General features: G+C 47.3%; 1 protein-coding gene across 1 annotated transcript in view; it reads right to left on the bottom strand.

Annotated features, from left to right (window-relative positions):
• Window positions 1-17756, bottom strand: part of PTPN5 (protein tyrosine phosphatase non-receptor type 5) — a 48780-nt gene that overhangs the window by 5734 nt on the left and 25290 nt on the right. Inside the window, exons 9-11 of the mRNA XM_065403354.1 lie at window positions 17526-17663; window positions 14641-14751; window positions 8169-8329 (exon numbers count right to left, since the gene is read on the bottom strand). Of these exons, the coding sequence (XP_065259426.1) occupies window positions 8169-8329; window positions 14641-14751; window positions 17526-17663 (410 nt within the window). The remainder of the gene's footprint in view (window positions 1-8168; window positions 8330-14640; window positions 14752-17525; window positions 17664-17756) is intronic.

Here is a 17756-nt window from a genome sequence, read left to right as displayed (position 1 = left end):
TGTCTGTTGAAATCTCATGAATGGTAGTTTCACTCCCTTGACATGTTTCAAAGTATTAGATGTTGCTAATATTTCATGATTATGAAAAAAAATAACAGGTACTCTCCCCAAAAGGCTGTATTCAGCAGCAAAGGAATTTCAGTGATGCACATTATAAAGAAAAAGAGATATGACCTCATGTTGGTGCATCATACTACAAAACAGGGGATCAGAGTCTGAATCCCAAGCACGGTCCTTCATTTTGCACACGGGAGGATGGAAGGACAAGAATGCTTGAGGTATATGCCAGTGGTTGATCCACCGCTCAGTTTGGTTGGGAAGCAGCGCATCTGATTGCGGCTGGGAGTGATGCCACTGCGGCAGGGGTCTGATGTAAAATGGAATGCAGGGCCTCAGTGAAACAGGGATTGAAAGACGCCTGCCATGACTCTGAACCTCGCCCTTTCCCTCACCAGCTAGGAGCTGGTTGGTTCACTGTTGATGGGGCAAGCCAAATACAGAAACTTGGTGTCAACTGAGAATGTCTCATGGTGGAACAGGAAAGGCCTCTGTGTACAAAAGAGATTAGAAAATAAAGTGGGAGTAGGTACTTCGCCCCCTCCCCCCTGAGAAGCAATGTGTGGAGTGGACAGTCAGACACAGCAAACCATGTTGTAACCATGAGCATATTTTTTCAAGAGAACCTAGCCCTGCAAGTGGGGGGGACGGGGGGGACGACTCCAGAGCCCGGACTCCAGCCTGAGCCCTAACGTCTACACAGCAATTTATAGCCCCACAGCCTGAGCCCTGTGAGCCCGAGTCGGCTGACACAGGCCAGCCATGGGTGTTTTATTGCAGTGTAGACATACCCTAAATAACAGAGACACCAAAAAAACAGTTACCTTTTCCATAACTGGTGTTCTTCGAGATGTGTTGCTCATGTCTATTCCACAATAGGTGTGTGCGCTTGCCACATGCACCAGTGCCGGAAGTTTTTCCCCTAGCATTACCCATAGCGGGGAGCGCTCCCGCAACCCCTGGAGTGGCGCCTGCCTGGCGTGGTATAAGGGGAGCTACGCGCTCCCCCCACCCTCAGTTCCTTCTTGCCAGACAACTCCGGCAGAGGGGAATGAGGGTGGGATGTGGAATAGACATGAGCAACACATCTCAAAGAACACCAGTTACAGAAAAGGTAACTGTTTTTTCTTCTTCGAGTGATTGCTCATGTGTATTCCACAATAGGTGATTCCAACCTATATCTGTTGGAGGTCTTCACAAGTTCCCAGGACGGAGGACAGCCCTGCCGAACCCGGCGTCATTCCTGGTTTGGGAGACGATCGCATAGTGCGAGGTGAACGTATGAACCGACGACCATGTGGTGGCCCTACAAATGTCCTGGATGGGGACGTGGGCCACGAAGGCAGCCGACAAGGCCTGTGCCAGGGTCGAGTGTGCCCTCACAATGGGCGACGGGGGGATACCCACCAGCTCATAACAGGAACGGACGTACGAAGTGATCCAACTGGAGAGACGCCGAGTGGAAATCGGCTGGTCCCTAGCGCGCTCAGCCGAGGCGACAAACAGTTGTGAGGACTTTCTGAACGGCTTAGTCCGCTCGAGGTAGAAAGCCAGAGCCCACCGGACGTTGAACGTGTGGAGGCGGCATTCCTCACTGGATGCGTGAGGCTTGGGGTAGAGGACCGCTAGAAAAATGTCCTGTCCCATGTGCTAGGCGGAGACCACCTTCGGGAGGAACGCGGAGTGTGGGCGGAGCTGAACCTTGACTACCTTGCCCTCCAGGTGCAAGCGGAAGGCCATACACGCCAGCTGCACCGCTCTGAGCTCTTTGACTTTTATGTGTAGGGTCAGATCCTGAGCCGACCACAGGCCTTGGGTCTGAAAGCTCCCCACATGGGCCCCCCAACCCAGGTCTGATGCATCGGACACCAGCTCCAGCGACGGGGCCGTGTCCCTGAACGGGACCCCTTGGAGCATGTTGTTCGGGGTGGACCACCATTGCATGGAGGTAATCACAGCTTCCGGCACGATGAGGACCTTGTCCATCCTGTCCGTGGCCTGGGAGAAATTCGAGGCCAACCAGAGCTGGAGGGGCCTCATCCTGAGTCTGGCGTAATGGACCACGTACGTGCATGCCGACATATGACCCAAGAGCTGCAAGCAAACCCTGGCTGTTGTTACCGGGAACCTTGTGACCAAGTCGATGAGACCTTTCAGGGTCTCGAACCTGTCTGGCGGGAGGGAGGCCCTGGCTGACATTGCGTCCAGGAGCACCCCGATAAATGCTATGTGTTGGACCGGGACTAACGTGGACTTGGTGTTGTTTATCAGTAGGCCCTACGTGGTGCACATGGACAGGAGGAGCGCCACGTGATCCCTCACCTGCGACCGGGATTTGCCCTTGACAAGCCAATCGTCCAGATAGGGAAATATCTGTACCCCCCACCGTCTGAGGTAGGCCGCTACCACTGACATGCATTTTGTAAACACTCTGGGGGCAGTGGACAGCTCAAACGGTAGGACCGTAAATTGGTAATGATTTTGTCCCACCACAAAACGGAGGACGCGCCTGTGCCCCTTGAATATGTGGATGTGGAAGTACATGTCCTGTAGATCGAGGGCAGCGTACTAGTGGGATCCAGAGAGGGAATGATGGAGGCCAGGGAGACCATGTGTAACTTGAGCTTCACCATGTGCTGGTTCAGACCCTGTAGGTCCAGTATGGGCCTGAGACCCCCTTTGGCCTTCGGGATAAGGAAATAACAGGAGTAGTACCCCTTGCCCAAGAACTCCTCGGGCACCGCCTCTATCGCTCCTAGTTCTAGGAGCCGCCCCACCTCCTGCTCGAGCAGAGCTTTGTGCGAGGGGTCCCCCAGGAGTGATGGGGGCAGAGAGGTGGTTGGGCAGGGAGGAGGTAAACTGGGGGGTGTAACCCCGGGAGATGGTGTTGAGGACCCATCAGTCCGAAGTGAGCCAAGAGCATTCCGGAAGGAAAGCACACAACCGGTTGGAGAAGGAAAGCTTTATTGCCCCCGAACGTCCCATCAAAATCGCCTTTTCCCTGCTTCCTTGCCCTTGGAGGGTCCAGGCTGGGGGGCAGGCCGAGACTGCCTGTGAGGGGATCGCTTATAGTCCCGTTGCTTCCTATGGGCGGCCTCGGGAGGGCGGCCGGGGTCGGAGTCTGCTGTGGCTTGAACTTAGGTTGTACCGGAGCCGGGACATAGAGACCCAGGGTCTGGAGGGTCGTGCGGGAGTCCTTCATGCCATGCAGCCTTGTATCGGTTTCCTCCGCGAACGGAGCTTTCCCCTCAAACGGGAGATCCTGCATGGAGGATTGCGCCTCGCTGGAGAGCCCGGAGAGCAGGAGCCATGATGCCCGTCTCATGGACACCACGGAGGCCCTTGAACGTGAAGCCGTGTCCGCAGCATCCGAGGCAGCCTGCAGGGAAGCCCGAGCTGCCATTGCCCCTTCCTCCACCAGTGCCCTGAACTCCTTCTTATCGCGCTCCTGGAGGGAGACCTCAAATTTAGGCAGGGAGCCCCACAGATTAAATTCGTACCGACCCAAGAGGGCCTGATGGTAACTGGAAGCTCGAAGACTAATACATTTTTCTTTTGAAAGAGTCCAGTCTCTGAGAGTCTTTGTTCTTTGGGGGTCGGGGCTGGCTGACCCGGTTGTTCCCTGTGGTTGACCAACTTGACCAGCAGGGATTTGGGCGCCGGATGAGTATATAGGTACTCATGCCCTTTAGTGGGTACAAATTACTTGCGTTCTGCCTTATTTGATATAGGGGCCAACGAGACCGGTGTTTACCACAGGGCATTTGAAATTTTAGCCACCCCTTCATGGAGTGGCAAAGCCACCCTACCACGTGCCGATGGGGACAACACGTTGAACAGGAAGTCCAAGGGCTCCTCCATCTCCTCTGCCTGGAGGTGGAGGCTTGCTGCCACCCTCTTTAAGAGCTCTTGATGGGCCCTGAAGTCCTCCCGCGGGATGGAGGGAGGCGGGGCTGCAATCGCCTCCTCAGGGTGGGGCGAAGAGGCCGGTGTGGTGCTTTGGGTGTTGGTCAGCACCGGAGGATCCACCACCTGGTCGGACTCCGGGCGCGGTACTGAGGACGAGCGTCCCACCGACTCTTTTGTCGGGGGTCTGGAGAGGGAGGCCGACGGTGCTTCTGAAGCTCCGGCCACCGAGTGAGCTCCCACTGGAGGCCACAGTGCCCACTGGTATCACTGGGCCGGTCACGACACTAGGTGCCACTGCACCTGCTGTGGCACCGGCGGGGCCGGCTGCCCAGGTTGACCGGTCTGGCCCGTCGAAAGATGGCTACGAATGGAGACCGGGCTGGCGTAGGATCCACCGCTGTCTCTCGACCGGGAGGAGCGGCGGTGGCAAGATCTGCGACGGTCACGGGACTGCGATCTTGATGTGGAGGACCGGTACCGATGGTAATAGCTGCTCCACTAACGGCCTTGATGGGCGGACCCGTGATGGCGAGGCGCCGGCGATCAACGCCCGGGACAGCGGTGCTTGGCGGAGACTTGGAACAGGAGCCTGAGTGGGAACGGCGTTGACGACAGTGCCATGACCGACTGCGGTACCCTCTCCGGGACGAGGACCGACGACGATGTCCGCCGCGGTCCCATCGACGTCCGCTCTCTGAGGAGGACCAGTGCCACGAGTCCCGGATGGACGGAACCCAGCCCGAGAGTCTGGTCAGCGTTGCGGGTGATCCACGTGGACCCTGCCCCGAGTGGATGCTGGGCGGTAATCGTCATCGGGAACGTTCCCTCGACCGAGACTGGTACCGAGCCGGGGGCGACTGTGGAGATCCCAGCGGCAGCTTGCCTCTGGAGCATGGGGCCGACATCGGCCTGTTCTGAAGGGGCTGGACTACTCCATTCTACGAGAGTTGGTGGCCTAGGGCCCGGTGGGGATCGAGAGCTACCTGACATGGGCCTAGCCTCTGTCCCAGACTTCCCTCAGTGCCGCTGCAAAGAGGGAGTCTTCTTGGCCCTCTTGGTGTGCCCCGTGGACGGGGAGCGGTGCCGACTGGTCGATGGCACCGGCAGATCGCCACGTACCGACACCGCGGTACCCGGTACCGGCACGTGCCAGGGTCAGGGTCAGCGCCGACTCCATCAGAATGGCTTGGAGCCTAATGTCCCTTTCTCTTTTGGTCCGAGGCTTAAACGATTTGCAAATCTTGCACCTCTCGCTGATATGGGTTTCTTCCAAGTAGCGCAAACAGTGTGTGCGGGTCCCTTCTTGGCATAGAACGCTGACAAGACCCGCACGACTTAAATCCCGGGGCTCGGGGCATGCCCTGGCCCAGGCTCACTGACTAACTAAACTAACTACGCTAACTAACCACAAGTACTAAACGAACAAACAGTTCTGGGGACGAGCTCCAGCAAAGCTGGAGCGGAGCAGTTCCAATGCACCTTCACTGGCGGCAAGAAGGACCTGAGGGTGGGGGGAGCGCGCAGCTCCCCTTATACCGCGCCAGACAGGCGCCACTCCAGGGCTTGCGGGGGCGTTCCCCCCTATGGGTACTTCTAGGGGAAAAACTTCCGGCACGGGCTGAGCAGGCACACCTATTGTGGAATACACATGAGCAATCACGCGAAGAAGAATAGCCATTATTCCTTGGTCAGATTAAGTTTGAAACATCTCCCAGGCTTGCAAGTCTCAAGATGAGTTTTCATTCATACAGGCCGTGACAAATATTGCCGAAATAATTTGACTAACAGCAACACACACAGTAAGTCTGATGCCACTTCCAAAGTCATTCAGATCTGGAATCTCACAATTCTCTGGATCTGTGCAGGATACAACAATTCACCACTAAAGAAACCACTGATTTTTCTCTTCCGTTATCAATGCAAAGACATTTTTCTGTGTATCTGTTTCAGGCCCTGGTTAATGACTAGAGAGGATTTTGTTCTCACATATGCTATGCTATTGTGGCAAAGAGAAGCTGTGAACTCCTCTTACCACCTCCATGAAGAATGATCAGCAAAGCTGACAACACTTCCGCATGTTAACTAATTAAGTGAGCAGTCTCAGGAATAATTACCCTACACAATCTCCATCCATTTAAACAGTGTTAAAATCATAGCGCAAAGATACTGGCAACAAGTGTTCAGGCAACAATTGGACTTGCATATGGCTGGGGCTAGCAAAGTTCCAGCATGGTTTCCCTGACCACTAAAGGCAGGCTTTTGACCACGTTATTTAAATTTTCAGGGAGAAATTCCTGGCCAAGCTGATTAGGAAAATGGGGCTAGCAATAACTGTGCTTAAATGGTGTTAAGCTGTAGCAGGAACACGGTTAAAATGACAAAATGCAGGCACTACAAAGAAGAAGGATGATCTTACTTTTCAGGCATGGACCAGGACTAGGGCGATCTAGGTTCAATTTCTGGTGCTGTAAACTTCCTGTATGACCTTCGATAAGTCACTGTCTCTGTACCTCAATTCCCAACCTTCTACTTGCATGTTGCATCCGGTTTCCCATCCTTTGTCTGTCTGTCTTGTCTATTTAGAGGGGAAACTCTTCAGGGCAGGGACTGTCTCTTACTAGATGTATGTACAGCCACTAGTTCACTGAGGCCCGGAGGTTGGTTGGCTCTAGGTGCTACACTGATACAAATAACCAATAATATACAGATCTTCTACAGTGCTTTTCAACCATAGATGTCAAAGCATTTTACAAAAGAAGGCAAGTAGCACCCCCATTTTACAGACTGGAAAATGGAGCAGAGAGGGGTAAGGATACTTGCTCAAGTCACACTATAGATCAGTGGCAGAGGCAGGAATAGAAACCAGGTCTTCTGAGTCCAGTGCCTTACCCACAGGACTATGCTAGGAATGACAGCTTACCTTTAACATGTACTTCTTATTAAGAATACTTTCAGGATTAGGATCATGTTTGCTTTTTTTTTAAAAGGTTTACTATTTTGTATTTAAGAGGGCTGACAGTATTAGTATCTTTGCAGTGGTTACGCTCTTCTAGAGGGTCAGATCCTGAGAGCTGCTGAATACCCGCACCTTCCACTGAAGCCAATGGGAACTGTGGTATTCAGCACATCTTAGGGCTTGGGCTATGGTTTGGTACACTTCCTAATCTTGAATACATTCAGTTTACTACATTCACAGAATATATTTTATCCAAAAGAGCATCTGAAAAAATCTGACACTGCTCTAGTCACCAGCTGTCATTTAAAATTCTCTAGAAGCCTGCTACTCTGTCTGTTAATACTTAGGTAAGAAAAATGACCAAACGTTCTGCATTTCCAAAAATCACCAGTATGCTACTGGAGATGGAAAGACAAAGCAGTAGGTGAGAGAGTAAAACAAGCATGCAAAGCAAAATATAAAGCTGTGGACTGGGGTCAGTATTGCCTGTGAAAGCTACCATGAGATTCCAGTGAGACACACATGGATTCACAGATTTTAAGACCAAAGGGGAACATTATGATTATCATGAATCATTCTTGTATCTCTTTTCAGAACCCTTTCCAATTTATTATATACAGAGGTTATAGCTCCCTATTCTACCTGATATTCTCCTGTTCATGCATCCCAGGATTGTATTTGCCCTCCTAACTACAGCACAGCAGTAGGCCCGCAACTCCCAATTACTATTTGCATTTTTATGTTCAAAGATTTCCCTCCACTCAGTTTTACCCGTCATTATTTTTAACTTTGGGAAATTGACCTTTCTGAAGCACCAAGAATATAGATTATTGGTCAGGACTATCTTCTGTTTGCACATAGCAAATGAAATTAGATCCTGATTACTTGCACCTGGGTACCATCAGTTGTTAGCTCAGTGATCAATTCCTCTTTATGCATCAGCATGAGATCTAATATAGAATTGCCCCAAGTCAGTTGCAATACTTTTTGTGCTAGAAAATTGTAATTATAATTTTTAGAAACTCCAAGGATATTTTACTAGTCGCTGTATGAGACCTCCAGCATACGTCTCCCAGACTGCATTTCCCTGTGATAAAGCAGTTTTTCTTTTTACACATTATAAATAAACGCTTAAGGAGCTGCTCATCCTGTTTCCTTGCAATTGCATGAAGTTTTTCTTTTCTCTGCTATGTCTAAGACACTCTGTCACAGAGCTCCATGGAGATCTAATGCAGCATTAACTTACCTGCAGTGGACAATGACTGGGGCATTCTTTTCTTCTGCACATTGCATGGCCTCTTCCACTTCCCGCACCAGTTGTAAGAGGGCTGGTGCTTGATCTGGTGTCTTTTGGTCTGGCCAGGATGTATACCAGTAATGTCGCAGGTTTCTTACTTCACCACCTTTCTGTGATCCAGTTATACAGAAAATTAGTACACTACTGCAAACATTTTCAAAGATTCTTCATCAAAACTGATAAACGGACAATCAGTTTCTTTGGGCATATCTACACCGTCAGTGAGTCTCAGAGCTTGTGTCGACAGACTTGGGCTCACGGGGCTTGTGCTACAGGGCTAAAAACAGCTGTGTAGATGTTCGGGATCAGGCTCTGAAGTCCAGGGAGCATGGTGGGGCTTCAGAACCTGAGCCACAATGTCTACACTGCTATTTTTAGTGCCGCAGCGCAAGCCCAAGTCTATAGAGCTGTGCTCTGAGACTTGCTGCTGTGGGTTTCAAAATGCAGTGTAGACATACCCTGTGAGAACAACAGAAGTAAACCAATGCTAAAGGAAAATGAGCATCCGCACACAAAGCCACAAAACACAGAAATTCTGATTTCAAGGATCACTACTGCATTTGAGCAAACTGTTAAAAAAAATTCACTAAAAACCCTGCTAAACTCTCATGCTCTTTTTCAGAGTTCTCTTTCCCAGCTCCTCTATATTAGTGCCAAGAGTTGTGTGCAAAACGATGTCTCCTTTATACTAGTCTACAGCCATCTTAGGGCATGTCTTCACTACCCGCCGGATCGGCAGGTAGCAATCGGTCTATCGGGGATCGACTTATCGTGTCTAGTGAAGACGCGATAAAATCGATCCCTGATCGCTCTGCCGTCGACTCCGGAAATCCACCGCGGCAAGAGGCGGCAGCGGAGTCGACGGCGGCGCGGCAGCGGTCGACTTGCCGCCGTCCTCACAGCCAGGTAAGTCGACCTAAAATACGCCACTTCAGCTACGCTATTCACGTAGCTGAAGTTGCGTATCTTAGGTCGACCCCCCGCTGTAGTGTAGACCTAGCCTTACTCTCCTCCTGATAGATTCATTCAGTAAGGCTACAGTGGTTTATAACACAATTGTTTTACTGAAGTATTTGGTAGACTCTCAGATAGATTGATTGATTACCCTTGCTGTTTGTGTATTTTATATAAATAATAATATACACACTCACAGCAAGACATTCAGAGGAAAGTGAGATTTGTGCCTCTAGTTATGGCCTCAAGTTTATCTTGAGGCACATTTCCATTTTCTTCAATGTCTCTGAGTCATTATGAAATCACCAAACATGCCACCAAATATTCATATGTACTCGTTTATTCTGCATGCCTCAGTTTTTGGTCATCAACATAATCCACCTTAGGCCTAAATTTCAGAGGTGCTAAGTGGAGCTAGCGATCCTCAAAGTCTTGGCCTTAGCCTTGTAGAGACTGTCTGGAGCAGCCAGCATTCGGCTGAATAATTCTCTTCAAAAGGCAGGAAAGTGTCCAAGGAAAGTAACCTTTAGCTTCCACAGATCTCCTTTAAACACTTGACTGAGTTTTAAGGAAGCAGTGGAGAGCAATTTTGGTTTAAGACTAAGAACTAGGAGTAACATTTTCAAAAATGCCTAAGGCCCAGATTTTTAAAAGGTGTTGCTCTGCTCAGCATTGCAATGCCTAATTAATTTAGACTTATTTTCAAAAGTGATATACACACTAAGGAACCTTAGTCTCACTGAAAGTCAATGGGACTGTAGGCTGAATGGCCGTCCCTCCCTGTCACTCTCTGAGGGAGGCCACACCTCCTCGCTGCCATGTACCTGTAAAGGTGAGTTCAAAAGGGGGGAATTAGCTGCACCTAGTGCTCCAGCCCTCTGAGCAGGATGGCAGTCTGTGAGCCCCAGGCCGTCAGCCAGGGCAGGGCAGCAAACAGTTAGTAGGCTCTGACCTGCAATCAGGGCAGAGCAGTTACGTAGTCTATGAGCCCCAGATAAAGGTGAGAACCAACAAAGTCTAGGGGCTCCGGCAGGGGTGAACAGTAGGGTACCACAGGCCTCCTGGCCTAAGATGGGGGTGCTGCCACCCCAAGGGTGGAGTTGTAGGGGATGCGGGCCCACCCGACTCCCCCACGTCCCAACACAAGGCCCCAACAGTGGCAGAGCAGTCCGTCACTGGGTCAGCAGGGATCTGCCCGCAACCTTGTACCCAGCTGACCTTGTATCCGGCCAACACTCAACCAGACAGTCGTCTAGTTCCCCTGGGCTACTTCCTACGTCTCTGGGGTTTGGTACCTCTATACCGTGGGGGTCATCTGTCATCTCAGGGAGTTCTGGCCAGTCTTCAGGCAGCAGCCCCAGCCCCCAAGCAGCTCCTTGGCATCTCGGTCGGCCGGTGGAGCTCTGGCCAGTCCTCAGGAGGTAGCCCCGGCAGCTCCTCTGCAGGCTGTCTCCTGTGGCGGCTCCAGCTCAACTTCTGCTTCCTGTTCTGCCCTTCTGCTTATGGCGGGGCAGACGTGGCTCCCCTGGTTCTGCCCACCAGAGAGCGTGTCGTGGTCTCTCCCTGTCACTCTCTGAGGGAGGCCATGCCTCCTCGCTACAGGGACTTGAAACTCTTAAGTCACCTTTGAAAATGAGACTGAGGCTCTCAAGTCAGTTAGGATTTGCAAAGCTGAGCAGAGAAACACCTGAATACCTTTAAAATCCGTGCCTAAGTCCCATTGACTTTCAGTGGGATTTAGGCTCTTTAAATCCAGATACTCAAAGGTATTCAGGCTCCTACCTTCCACTGAAATCAATGGGAGTTAGTTGCCTAAATACCTTTGAGGATCTGGGCCCAGAGTCACTTTTGAAAATGAGATGTAGGATTCCTTGAGAACCAAGCCATGGCAGTCAAGAGCACTAGTTTTATAACTACATTTTGAAAACAGATTCCAAATATTATGAAAAATAGTGGTTCCAAAACACAAATGCAAGAAGAAAAGAAACAAGAATACTTATGTGAAGTTACTCTTCCAGGGGATAGGAAAAAAATAATCACTAGTTCAAGATGCATTTAGTTTTCTTTACATTGTTACCGATTTTATACTTCCCAATCAGAGAACCCTGAATTCAGTGACATTGTATACATTCATTCCTACTGAAAAGAAAATACTCTTTATCTATGCTTCGTTGAGATTCAGGAGACGTGGGGTTAGGTTGGGAAGAAACAAGGTTTAATTGGTGGTTCAAAGCCCAGAATCATGTTACTGCTAAAGCTGGGATAATTAATCAGTGGCTAGACCCTTGTTAGGTTCCTTTGAAAACGAAAAAGACTTCTTTCTCCCTTTTGCTTTATTCCTTTCTGAATTCCCAAAGCCTGCTAAGGCCTGACCTCTGTCCTGAAAGAATTATGATAAACCATCCTCAAACCTTGTTGCTGAGAAATGTGCATCAGTCTCTGCCGTGCAGCTGGTGGATCGCATTAAATTTCTAATCAGTTTAGATGCTGCAACATCCTACCTCTATCTAAGGGAGAACGTCCATGGCATTGGAGAATGTGACGCAATTAATGGCTTTTGTGGTTTTCATTACCATGCCATTTATTGTAAGTATACTCCAGAGTGACAGGCATTATTGCCATTATATGATAAAAGAACAGTCCCAGACAATGACATCTCACTAAACAGCTCCTTTATTTCTCTTCTGGCAGCTTGGAACCATTCACCTACCAGCTTCATTTTTTTAGTACTGCCCCACTGATGCTGAAAGCTGAAGTGTTGCTTAGTTGAATAACCAAGTGGGGATGTGACCTTAAAATGAATGGAGGGAACAGGTTGTATGGAAAAGGAACTATGTGCTTGGACACGTGTAATGCCAATCAAAGCTTCAGTGTCATTTGTGTCAGCATAACATTCTCATTTCCTGAAGGGATATATATTATAAATTTAAACCGTTTTTAGTCCTCTCTCCTTTTATATCTGCTGTCTGCTCTTTCCACCTCTTTTCATCTGCCTTGGGGTGGCTGGTGTTATAAGACATGCATGACCCCAGCCAACAACTTGGTTTTAAAATTCTATTTTTCCCCCTGTAGAATCCTATATAACTATATAGATCAAAGGGGCCAGATTTACACCTGCAATAAATGCACATCTGAGTAGAGCTAGCTGGAATCAGGATTTCCAAACAAAACCAATTTTTTTGAAATTTCTCAAAGCACAAATCCCCCAAAGAATTCACTGCCAGGATCCTCGGGGCTTCTGGGCTTCCTTGTGCAGACCCAGGAGCCAAGCCCCAGCTAGAGCTAGGATTCCCAGGACTTTCAGGCTCGCTGCTCCATGGTAGGGAGTCTGGAAACTCTGATACCCCTGGCATGGCAGAGCTGCCCTGCAGTCATGGACCCTGGTAAACCTGGAGTCCCCAGCCCAGGAGCAGTGCAAGTGAAGGAGCTTTCCCAGAGCTGTGACCCCATACAGTATGCTTGGCGGGGTTGCCCTGGAGCTTTGGACTTTGGAAATCTGGGGCTCCCAGCCCCCCAAGCAGTTTGCCTGGTGATTCTTAACTGAAAACTTTTTGTGCTTTTGGTTTTTTTGTGTTGAACTTTTCCATGCAAAACAGACAGACACGTCTTGCAAAAAATTTTATTTGGCTGAAAACTCAATTTTCTGTCAAAAAACAGTTCTGACAGGAAAATTTCGATCAGCCCTGATCACTAGTATTAAACTGCTGCATTTACCAACAATTCTTGAATAACCTTGTGGACACTACACCCCAGCAGGGATTGTGAATTTCACTGAGATAGTTGCAGTAGCTGAGTGAAATTAACAAAGGCCTTGTCTATGAGACAAGGGGTCTCAAATGGACTTTGGCTCGATTTTATTCTCTCTGTTGTGTCACGTTGTCTGAGACATGGTTGTATTTAAGGATTATGCAAGTCTGCACATTCTTGGAAGCAATCTTTCCTTCCCCTTCCCACTTGTCTCAGAGTGTGATCTTCAATGGATCCTCTGCGCCAAAAGCATGATTGACAGACTTTCCATGCTCTTGATCCAGACACAGGGATTCGTATGCCGGCTCTCTGCATATTAGCACATGGCTGGTGAGACTCAAAGCTGCTTGTGTGAAAGGAGGCTTGTTCGCAGTTTGGGAAGCAATTCTGCTTTGTTATACTGAGTTCAGGCCTGGATCTGATAGATGAAAAGATGTGTGAAGATTATGCGAAGGAGACTTTTCCTATTTAAGTATATGTCTTGAGACCATGGAACCTAGTGAGTTGTAAAATAGGCTGGTGATATCCTGGACCAGGTAGCAATAGAGTATTTAATAAAATAGGTATGTGCTGGAACTCAGTATTCAGAGGGTGGCATGGCTGTTATTCGTTTGGAAATCTAAGTATTTTATTTCAAACAGTTAACTGGAAGGATACCATAATTAGAAAAGTTAACAATGGGGATGTAGTGGTGGAAAAGTGCTCAACAAGCTATCAGCAGTTTTATTCTGTTTACTGTAGCATGTTTCCTTTAAGCAGTTTCAGTGCTAGTTCACCTAACTGCTTAATAGAACAATAAGGATGATACGTATCAGAAAAGGTTTAGCCGCAGTGAGCGGTGGTGGAGTTACTGTACCATCAGCAACTGCTAAATAGATTGGTAAACACATTACTTAGGGAAACTGGGAGGGGACAACACTGAGGCCAAAGGAGTAGAACAGATGGTCTCGGAGGGACAGGACATTAGACTGGGATTCCTGAGTTCCTTTCCCAGCTTTACTGCATATTCTCAGTGGCACAAAAGACATCTTAGCTTTCTATATAACATTTTGCACCCAACAATTTGACAAACACAACAGTATACAAGATGTTTAATAAGGTTAATATGAAGACTAGAAGCACAGTTTAAGCTTTTCCAAGATTAACAGCTGCCAGAGATCTCTACACAACCTAGAAAACGTAAAACCTCACATAAGGCCAAATCCTCAGCTAGCGTAAATCAGTATAGCTCCAGGGAAGCCAATCGAGTGAAGCCAATTTACACCAGCCGAGGAACTGACCCATATTGCACGAAATTCCTTGTACTCCATACAACATCATCACAAAGTTCCTGATGTTAACCTAAAGTCAATGTCTTTAGTATGATTTATAAAAGCCAGTTCAAAGTTAGGTAAGACACTATCCACAGGCTAGCATGTCAGCATAGAAGACACTTGCACAGAATTACTCACTGGTCTCTTCCAGTGAATGAACACATTCCTGTTACAAGTGGCCTGAAAGTCTTTAGACTGTATGCATTCAGTCTACATCTCCGACTGCTTTTATTATGGCATTGTTTACACTTTGGGGATCTGATCAAGAGCATCATGAATGCAGTAGCGACAAGTGATATTTGCACAGTAGTGCACAGTGGATACGATTTGTACTCAGTTCTCAATGAACAGTCCTGTTTAAGGCTTTGAATTTCTATGCTATTGTAAATATAGCTGAGCAATCTTACCTTCAGGGTGATGAGTCTTAATCGGTAATCATCTGCTTGTATGACCTGGTCAACTGTGATTTCTATTCCTTCATAGGTGACCTGTTCCTCTGGCCAGTACTCTGTACATTTCTGCATGCAACATAAAATATATTTAAGGAGACACCAATGGTGGTTCACTTCACTATGCAGAAACTGTGCCAAGTGTATGCTTAGCTGAATCAGGATGCCGAATGTTTCTGTAACAGGATGCAACTCAAATTTTTACTTTAAATATAGGGGCCAAAGTTTCAGGTAGTCTTCTTTGCAGTCACTCTGGTTAAAATCCAATGTGCAATTACCTCCCTCACTCACATGAATAAAACTTGGTTTGTGTGTGTGCAATGTGATGTATCTGCACATTTTAAAATTTCATTTGGGAAGCCAGTAAGAAATGTGGCAGTGTTTATTAATATTCTATTCTATTCATTTTTATTATGATAATGATTGATATTCATTGATAATCTGCTCTTTGATCATTAATATTTCTGTGCTGTGCACAAACTGATAAGGAAATGTACAGTACACCTTTTCTGACTCTAATAAAGAGCCATTGCTCTCTGAATCTGAAATTATAATCTGCATTTCTTTTCCCTACAAAAGGACATGACTGGAAATGACTTTGGAATATAGAGTGTGTTCAAAACCCCACTATAAAATGGAAAAAGATCCTACATCAAAGCAAAGGAACTAAAAGGAAGAAAGTGTCAGAATACAGATTTTAGTTTTGCTAACTCACTTTGGCCAAATCCATGGGGTCATTCATTGTAACTGATACAGTCTTAATAACTGAAGCTATAATCCACATTTAAGGATATATTGTGGCATTTGTGCCACAATGTTGCCTGAGAGGTAATGGAGAGCAATGCTTCCCAGGGAAAGTGCTGGGAAAGACTGTCTCTCACCTATACAATTTCTCCTGGGGCTGCTCAGTGCACATGGAGTAGGACCTCTGCACATCAGCAGAGATTGCTCCCCTTGTAAGCCCATTCCAGGGACCAACGTGGGGGGGGGGGGGGTCAATTCTGAACAAATGGCTTCCCAAGGATAAAACAGAGAGCAAGCAGCCCTCATGCTCCCCAGAGTACAGGGGCTGCTATTCTGGGAGGTCTTTGTGCACCCACATAAGTGAAGGGAGAGAGAATACTTGCAAGCCCTCCCTTCTGCAAAGTCCAGCACAATCTGGCCCTTCACCGTAAACTTTGTGAGCGAGTTAAAAAAAAATCTGCTGGAAGAGAAGGGCCAAGAACTAAAAAGTGTCTCGAAAAGCTGCTGGGCCAAATTCTCTTATGGTGTAAATGGATGCTGCTCCACAATGGAGCTGTGCCACTTCACACTAGAAACAACTGTGGCCCATTGTGTCACTGTAAACGCAGACTGAATTTTTCCCCTCCTCCTAAATTGCAGAATCCATTGTAAAAAGCGTCAAATGCGCCAGCAGCTATCAATAGCACAGACGCTATGCTGCTGAAATGAGTGGAGTAGGATCGCCCACACATTTCTGTGGGCTGTCTGTCAGTTCGGATTAGATGTGACAGAGGGCTGGGATACTGAGCTGTTCATCTCTCACGTTAGCAAAGCCACTTGTATAGCAGAAGCACAAAGCCTCCCTTACTAGCATCATGGCAGAACAAAGGTTTTAGTTCTGAATCTACACACTGTGGAGACCTGGTATTTATATATTAATATGTATTAGAAAGAAGGGAATATAGAAGATGTTAGCATGGAAGAGCTTACCCTATATTTATGTCTGAGTCTCACAGAATGATTTAATTTTTGATACAAAAGGTATCAGGAAAGACTCAATATCTCTGTATGATAGATATACACTGCAGCCAATGTCACTACTGTGATGGTAGCATGGCTGTGCAGTGTTTCCTGAGGCTGACATGACAGGTGAGATAGTCTGTTGGTATTGAATAACAGGAAACACTGATGAAAAGATTATTTTGCATTCTAGTGGTACAACCCAGATGTAAAAACAACAGTGGGAAAGCTTCAGAGCAGAGAAGACAATGAAGGACATGATTGCCTCTTGGTCTCTTCTTCCTTCTCAAGTGTATGGTCGTAAAATTTTCAAAAGGGCCTAAGTGATCTGGAAGTCTAAATCCCATTTTCTAAAGTGACCTAGGCATTTAGGGCCAGATTTTTAAAGATAATTGATTTCAATGGGAGTTAGGCACATAGGTACTCCCACTAGGCACCTTTCTGCATCTTCAGCTGCTTAAATCACCACTGTTTTGAGATCCTGTGGAATAACGTTATGATACTGGCCACAGAATCCCAAAACAGTGGTGATGCAAACTCTGGAAGCCTGGGACTTTGCAGATAGAATTGTATGGGATGGATTGGTAGAAATAGATTCAATAACCACAGACGTTAACTCTCATAAATACCAATTCTAGCAGGGGGTGATTCAAAAAAAATTGGAACATCTTAATAGTTGCAATATTTTAACTGCATTTCCCCAAAATGCTAAACAACTGGGGCAGTCCTCCACATACAAATCATCTTTAACTGCTTCTCGTCATAACTAGCATTATAACATGGCATAGTATGTTTAATGAAGCAGGGACGGCTTAATGGAAAAAGAATGCAGAAGATAAGCCAAAATAATACAGGATAAAGAGGTTCAGTCTCTGTTACTCTATTGTTTATAGGTATTCATATACAAAAATTAATAGGGCTTGAACTTGGTGGGGTGTTGCTTTTGAAACCTTCAGAGATGACTTCAAAAATGGTAACTGCAATGCACTATAAACTTTGGTCACTGAACCAACTCATTTATTTCCATGGGTCTGGCACCTGTGCCTGAAATACCCGCTACAATAGAGGATCGAGACATAGCTCATATGTAATATCATTACCTCATTCATCTCTTCTATATTGGTAATCATGACAATGATGGGAGAACGCTCCTGCCACACCATTCTCCAGAAATCACTGACAGTATTAACTATGGGTCCCTGAGTAGCAATATATACCTTTTCCTCTTCTCCATAGCCCTGCCAACAAAGCAACAATAAATCACTATCAAACAGTGTGTGCGCACACACGCACATGCCTGGACATGTCAATCTTTACCCAGGAAAAGCTCT

This window comes from Emys orbicularis, chromosome 4, assembly GCF_028017835.1.
Source record: "Emys orbicularis isolate rEmyOrb1 chromosome 4, rEmyOrb1.hap1, whole genome shotgun sequence".
Taxonomy (NCBI): Eukaryota; Metazoa; Chordata; order Testudines; family Emydidae; genus Emys; species Emys orbicularis.
This window is presented reverse-complemented; position numbering and strand designations above follow the sequence as displayed.